At 42.6% G+C, this 7,628-nt stretch overlaps 1 protein-coding gene across 2 annotated transcripts; it reads right to left on the reverse strand.

Moving 5' to 3' along the window:
* Positions 1 to 1,412: 1,412 nt before the first annotated feature.
* On the reverse strand, positions 1,413 to 6,493 carry LOC116764666 (retinol dehydrogenase 14). 2 transcript variants are annotated; one of them, XM_032653469.1, is made up of 2 exons: positions 5,993 to 6,493; positions 1,413 to 2,659 (listed from the first exon to the last, which is right to left on the reverse strand). In XM_032653469.1, the coding sequence occupies exons 1-2, from the start codon at positions 6,383 to 6,385 to the stop codon at positions 2,042 to 2,044; spliced, it is 1,011 nt and encodes a 336-aa protein (XP_032509360.1). In that variant the 5' UTR covers positions 6,386 to 6,493; the 3' UTR covers positions 1,413 to 2,041. The 2 variants fall into 2 exon arrangements, with proteins under 2 accessions (XP_032509360.1, XP_032509361.1); XM_032653470.1 differs by having other exon boundaries at positions 6,002 to 6,456.
* Between the last annotated feature and the right edge of the window lie 1,135 nt (positions 6,494 to 7,628).

Here is a 7,628-nt window from a genome sequence, read left to right on the forward strand (position 1 = left end):
TTTTTTAAAAATAAGTTTCAAAGAATATGATGCAGCTATAATGACTACACCTGCAAAGACACACCTGTGATGATACAAACCCTAAGTGTTTCTCATATTCACAACCCAATGCTCTAATAGAAAACAGACCTTCTATACCATTTGCCAAGATCCTGCCATTCTTAGAAAGAACTGATACTGGTAACCAGATATTACAGTCTTAAAAATAATAACCAATCAAGGACTACTCCTGACCAAAATGGCCATTAAATTCTGTGTAGTTGTCTATCCTTTACAGTCATAATTCCTTTTGTCAATATTATGAGATGGTTAAAACAAATAGTTAAAATTACTATTGATGCCTACAATATTCCTACTTACTCAATGATTTTTATGTATACCACCACTGACTTATTATTTACTCACACATAAGTACTTACTGTGTCAGGTACTGTATCTGACTCTTGAGGAAGAAAAACTAGTAAGAATATAATCTTTCCTTGGATAATTCCTATTGCAATTGTCTAGCTAGAGCTGTGAACAAATAATTAGTGCACTAAATTCCTAGTAAATCTGCCAAGATCAATGAAAAAAAAGTAGACTGAGAATTAGATCCTCCTACAGATATTAAGGAAAGGAACACACTTGAAGGGAATGTTAAAGGCTAAGTAATATTCCCGGTAAAAAAAGAAGGATATTCCAGATTGAAAGAACAATATAAGGAAAGGCCCAGAGGCAAGTGGGTGATTGGTCCATATTGAGGACTGGGTTATACAATGAAAGGAGTAGAGATATACTGTCTAAGACGTTAGTAACTAGGCCTATTTAAATTTAAATTGACCTTAAGTAATATTAGAAAATCAGTTCTCAGTCACATTTCAAGTACTCAATAAACACAGGTGTCTAGAGTCTACCATATTGGACAGTGCAGACAGAATTATTTCCATCATTGCAGAAAGTTCTACAGGACAGCACTGAGTGTAAGAGTACAAGGTAAGCATGTGGCCAGTTCATGGGGAGTCTCAAAAATATACTAAAATGTTTAAATAGAAATGGTTTATAAACTACTGAATCGCACAAAGTCCCTTCAGAAATAGCCTTGGAAGACTCCATCCTCACAGCATTGCTATGATCTATTATACCCATCCAGCTTCTACATTTGAATAAGACTTCTCTTGAAGAAAAACATTTGGCAGCTTAAAAAAGAAAGAAAAAAGGCTGGAAAACCCAGTTATGGGCAACTGGAAACCACCACAAGTTTTTAAGCAGGGACATGACACTGTGACACAGATTTGGATTTTAGAAATATTACTTCTTAAAGCAGTGCGCAAGATATGTGGGAAGAAAAGGCACTGGGCATACCAAGATCAGTAGAGGCTAATGAGATGATAAAGGACTAATTTCAGAGAAACTTCTAAAGGAATACACAAATAAGAATTTGCATCAGTAAATTTATTCCAAGTAAGAATTGTGCATTCACACCATGCATATTATTTCCCCACAAAAGCCAGTATTGTCATTAAAACACTTAACACTTTAAACATACCATAAAACTCAAAGATATTTGAAAAACTTCTCAACGTATCTATTTCAAGTCCTTGAATTCTTTAATGTTTGTAATCCATGCTTGTTCAATTATAATTTAAAAATATATTATAACCATATCACTCATTATAATCATTGATATGCTTATTATATATATTTAAAACATCTTTTCTGAAATTTTATGTTCTCCAAAAAATAACTTTTTAGTAACTTCAAAATACCTCTATGGACCTCTTAGCAGTACTATGGTAAAACCAAAATTGCATCGTCAAGTAGCAAGTGCCCAAGCCACACCATTCCTGATCAAAGATAGAGCTGACATCCAGGGAATTCCCTAGTGGTCCAGTGGTTAGGACTCCACGCTTCCACTGCTGGGAGCCCCGGTTAGATCCCTGGTTGGGGAATTAAGATCCCGCAAGCCACGTGGAGTAGTCAAAAAAAAAAAAAAAAAAAAAAAAACCCAAAACGACAGAGCTGACATCCAGTCTTACAAACAGCTCTCTTCCACTCCTTGCTCCTATTTTAATATGCCAACCATTACTTCACTGACATCCCAGAGTTTTCCTGCAACAGATTCATCCATAGCTTTGGGCAATAGTTCTTCCTCTTTACAGTCCCCAAAGTACTTTCCTGACACACCTTCTACCTCAGGGGAAGAGGCTAAATAAATCGAAGTCTGGGCACCTTCTAGCGGAGTTTTGAAAAAAGCCCATGTCACCAAATTGAAAAGTGGTTTGACTAACAGTGGGATGTGTATGTGCCTCCCCAGGTTGGTCCGCACCATGCCAGGGTGTAACACATTGACAGTGACATTTGTGCCTTCTAAGCGGCGGGCTAGTTCTCTGGTAAAAAGGATGTTAGCCAGTTTGCTCCGACTATAACAGAAGCTTTTATTATAGTTTTGTTCACTGTTCAAGTCTTCAAAGTTGATGTCTCCGTATTTATAAAGTTTGGAGGTAACTACCACAATCCTGCTGGGAGCTGAACTTTTAAGGAGTCCAAGGAGAAGATTGGTGAGTAGAAAGTGCCCCAGATGGTTCACTCCAAACTGCATCTCAAACCCATCTTCAGTCTTCATATATGGGCACTGGAAGATGCCTGCATTGTTGATCAAAACATCCAGTCTAGGCTCTTCCTTCAAATGGCAAAAAGAGAATGGCAGAGTTATGAACACAGGCCTTAAATGTGCCTAAAATAAAATTTTAACAATTCCTGCAAACTACTAAAATTCTAAAAAACGCCTCTATGAGTTTTCAACAATTGAGAGAAAAGAAGACGACGACAACAATGACTTGTGTGCCTGACCTGGTGCTTTTCATGTTATCTCATCTACTCTCAACAACTCTATAAGCAAACTGAAGCACCAGAGTTAGGTGATTTGTCCAGAATCACAGGGCTCCTAAGTGGCAAACAAAAACCTGAAGTTGAAATCTGACACCAATGGCTCTATTCTTAATTAGTAAGCTGGACTGCTTTTCTAATTGGGATTTTCAAACCATAGCTAGACATTCAATGTGAGCTAGAGAGTGGAACTACAGCAGAAGACAGGTCAGCATTGTTTATTCCCAGAGCTACTAGTATCAACACCAGGGGCAAGTTAGGATTGTTTTATTCTGTAATTTTCTAATAATAAATGTCACCATGGGAATGGCAACCCCAGGTTGTTTCCTTAAAAATGGGACAAGCAATAGAGAGGGTGAGGGATGCAAATTAATACTGGAGAGAACATCATGAATAAATCAACGGAACATTAAGAAAAATATTAAACAGGTAGTATAAACATATCAGAAACAAAACCATGAATCATACATACTAAGTCTCACAATAACAGCAAAGGAGACTTAACAGAGGAGGTCTGCCCAACAAATACCTTTAACCTCTATTACGACTCTAGAATTCACAGTTCTTTTTTCCCCGATATGAAATCTGCCTCTTTCAAGCTTTGAGGAGTCCCCAGCTTAAGAGATCTATACAGTCAGAATTTCGCACTTTGACCATATCCTCCTGCATCTTCCCAGATTAAAGTCCTAAAATTTAGACTGTCCTCAAAGGGAAGTCTTTTCATTCTTTACTTCATTTAGTTGGTTTTCCCTTGTCCCTTCCTGGCTCTGTCTCTTTTGATGGGCAGAGAAAAAGAAATGTACAACGTGTTCCAGGTGTAAAGACACAGTGATGACCCACAAATAAATTTGAGGTCAAATTTCAAATATCACTGGCCCTTTTGCCAAATGTAAGTGAAAAGAAGAATGTGTTAAATTTCACAACTGTTATCAAAGCCTACCTGTCAGTGGATTAACTATTTCTCATTCTGTGTGTCTCAGCACCTTTTGCTTTTCCAATAGTCAACTTCAAAAAGAAGGCAAAAGTTCACCCGTGGGGGAAAGAAAGGAGTGTTCTTTTCAGTAATCCTTTGGAAGAGTTTCCTGTATTAATCATTTCTGAGCCATCATTCTTTGTTGGGCTTGTGTTATTTTAAGACTGTTTCATTTACTGTTTTTTAAATTCTAGAAGATAAATGACATAAATACCAAGAATACCAACCTGTGGGAAATTTACACTTCCTTTTTTTTTTTTTTAATTCTGGTTATAGTCACTGAACTACTGAACTTCAGAGCCAGGAAGGAACTTAATACATACTTAGAAGCAAGGACAACTTAGTTATCTCTTTATCTCCTTAACTTTTAGTAGCTGTTTTAATTGGTTCTGTCAAGTGGCCAAAGTAGTGAGAAACCATAGGTATCAAGGAATAAGTATACCCAGTCCCATCTACATTTTTAATGAATAGGAAGATCCACTTTTGATTCTCCCAACATCTCTTGTACACTATTACTTCTTATTTCTAATCCTGATAATGAAATACTGGTCATAACGGTAAAACAAACCAAAACTCTCTGGATCTGCAACAGCTCCCCAACTGTGTATCGAGTCGCCCTAGAGAGTCACAAGGAAACTCTCAGGGCGATTTGGAGTATTTTACATTTTCGAGGGAAACAAAATGATACTCTGCTCAACATCTCAAAAACTACCAAGCTCCAAGTGGTTCACACCTTCAACATTTTATTGTGCTATATTCCTTTTCATGATGTCCTACCTTTGCAAAGCTGAGTGTTTAGTAGTTGCTGCAATGAAATGCAAGTACAATGTTAAAAGTCAACATAGAACAGAAATGAGGGTGGCAATGGTCAGTCTGATTCCAAAGTTTGACAAGCTGGTACAGTGAACAACAGATGCACATTTCCCATTAGTATACTTATGGTTATAATAATTATGGTTATTGAAAAATGAAATAAAAATCTTTTCTTTCATCTATGCTATGTGTATTTTTTTTTCAAACAGTTACTAAGTTGTTACATAAATACTTATTAAGTTGTTTGGATCTAATTGCTTAATGAATAAGCTGTTAGATATTTGTTTGGCCTAAGGGCATCATGAAAAAAATTAGAAAGTTTGGGAACTTCTGCTCTAGACTCAGAGGAGACTCCTTTTCATATAGGCTCCTTTTCTATGCCAGCTAATTTTAAACATCACTCTTCTGAATGCCCTCTTGCAAGTCACCTCTGCAGGGAACCCTTCTACCTCAATTTCAGCAGAGGACATCCATTTCAGTGTAATATCTACTATCTAAACAAAGAAATCCTCTATCGCACTGGCAGGCAGCAGAAGTACTGTATAGGGGTTAAAAGCAAGGGCTCTAGAGACAGTTCGTGGGCAAATTACTTAGCCTACCTATGCCTTAGTGGCCTTACGTTGTAAAATGGGGATAACAATGCCTACCTCACAGGGTTACTGTGAAGACTGGATGACAAGAGCAGTCAAAGTCACTTTAATTTCATTAAAAGTTAAAAAAAAAAATCTGAAATGCTTGGAACAGCTCCTGGCACACAGGAAACTTTCAATAAGTGCTAGGTATTATATTATTTTTATTTCTGTCCCCATTTAGAGCACATGACCACTGGCACTCCAAGCTCCAGTCTATCTGGAAGTTAGGCCAGAGTATGGTTAAGAATACTGCTCATGAGTTCACTGGTGGCAGAAAGCTGAACTTCCTACCCTAGCGGGGGGGGAATTGCTCCAAGGTCCTTGTCTAGCAACGTCCCCTATGTGCTCTCAGGCTCTTTGAGAGATGGCTTGGTGTACATTCACTTTGGACACAGGAAAAACAATCCAGGGACCTGGCGGATCTCCTCCTGAGCTGTCCTCACATGGCAAGAGGAAATGTTCAGAAACTCGTTTATTTTTCTCTTGGGCTCATTTTCTTTCTCAACATTCTTGGAAGACAGAAGACTGTCCTACCAATTTTTCCAGCCTTCAATTCCCAAGCCACCCGAATCATTCCCAAGGTCACACCCCCTCCCTCGACTGTGGGCGGTCCCCTCCCCGGCTCAGCCCCCGGCCCTCCAGGCCCCGCCTCGCCCGCCGAAGCCCCTAGCCAGTCCCCGATCTCCGGCAGGTTCCCAGAGCCCCACACCTGGAGCACCTCCTGACAGAAGGAGCGCACGGAGCGCAACGAGGCGAGGTCCAACTCCTTGACGACGAGCTCGCCGGCCCCGCTGGAGTCAGGCCCCAATTCGGGGCCCCCAGCCTGGCAGATCTCACGGCGGAGCTGAACCGCCGCCTCCTCGGCGCGTGTGCGGTCCCGGCAGCCCATGATCACTCGGGCCCCCAAGCGCAGCAGCTCGGCGGCTGTGGCGCGGCCCAGGCCGCTGTTCGCACCCGTGATCAGCACTGTCTTCCCGTGCATGAGGCCGGAATACCCGCCTCGGTGCAGCCGCTTGACGCTGGGCCCCACGAACCTCCGGGCCGCCAGCCACAGGGCCCCACCCAGTGCGGCCAGCAACGCCGCCACCGTAGCCACTGCCATGGCCGTCCGGGCCCAGGGCCCACCTGCGCCTGCGCGGGACTTCCGGGGTCGCCGCGCGCCCGGGTCTGAGCTCGCCCCCCGTACGCAAAGAACGCTGGGGCGCGGCCTGTCGTCCCCTGACGGCGGCGTGGTGCATGCTGGGACTTGTAGTCCCCCTTCCGAGGGCACCTGATTGGTTAGTAGAGGACAGCGCTCTGTGTGGCTCCTCGGTGGAGCCGGATCCCAGCCTGAGAGAAGGGTGAGCACGGCCCCGGGTTTTCAGGCTCCTGAGGTCCCTACCCATGGAAATCCCAGAGTGGTGGTGGCCTTCCCCATGGAAATGCCTAATGAGTACTTTGAATTTACAAGTCTCTTTATAGGCTGCTTTACAAATCCCACACTTCGGGGCTGGCTTAGTGTGATTTTCGTTAAGGGCACCTGGGACTTGTTAACGCTCAGTCCAGTTTACCTTCATCCGCTGGAGAATGGTCCCTGCCGAACGAAAGTCTGAAGAGAGGCTCTTTTTTCCCACAGCTGACGCTAAGAACTTAGCGACATGAATCAGTTAGAAATAGAATGGACCAGTGGTTCTCAGACTTTAGCGTTGCATTGGAATCAACTGCAGAACCTGTAAAAACAGAAATTTCAGGGCCCAGTTTCAAATTCATTAGAGTCCAAAATGGAACCTGAGAATGTACATTTCTAACAAGTTCCCAGGTGATTCTGATGCAGGTGATATGGGGACCACTGTTTGAGAATGTTAGACCATTGTGGCCTTGATCCATATATAAAAAGGCGTTCTCAAATGGTCTTATTTGACAGTGGTAGAGATACACTGGGAAAAGCGTGGACTTACTGTATGCATAGATTTCTGAGCAGGCTCATTCACAAGCGTCTTCCCCCTTCCCTCCCGGAGAATATTAAATGTAACAAGGAAGGGAAAGTGCTTTTTACACTGTAAAATGCTTCAGAAATGTCAGGGGTTATTGCCACAGGGATCCATCTTCAAGCTGCAAACTTCAAACTTTAGGCTGAGCTACTCTTTTTTTTTTTTTTTTTTTTTTTTTCTTTCGGTACGCGGGCCTCTCACTATTGTGGCCTCTCCCATTTCGGAGCACAGGCTCCGGACGCGCAGGCTCAGCGGCCATGGCTCACGGGCCCAGCCGCTCCGCGGCACGTGGGATCCTCCCGGACCGGAGCACGAACCCATGTCCCCTGCATCGGCAGGCGGACTCTCAACCACTGCGCCACCAGGGAAGGCCAG

The sequence above is a fragment of the Phocoena sinus genome, chromosome 13 (assembly GCF_008692025.1).
Source record: "Phocoena sinus isolate mPhoSin1 chromosome 13, mPhoSin1.pri, whole genome shotgun sequence".
Taxonomy (NCBI): domain Eukaryota; kingdom Metazoa; phylum Chordata; class Mammalia; order Artiodactyla; family Phocoenidae; genus Phocoena; species Phocoena sinus.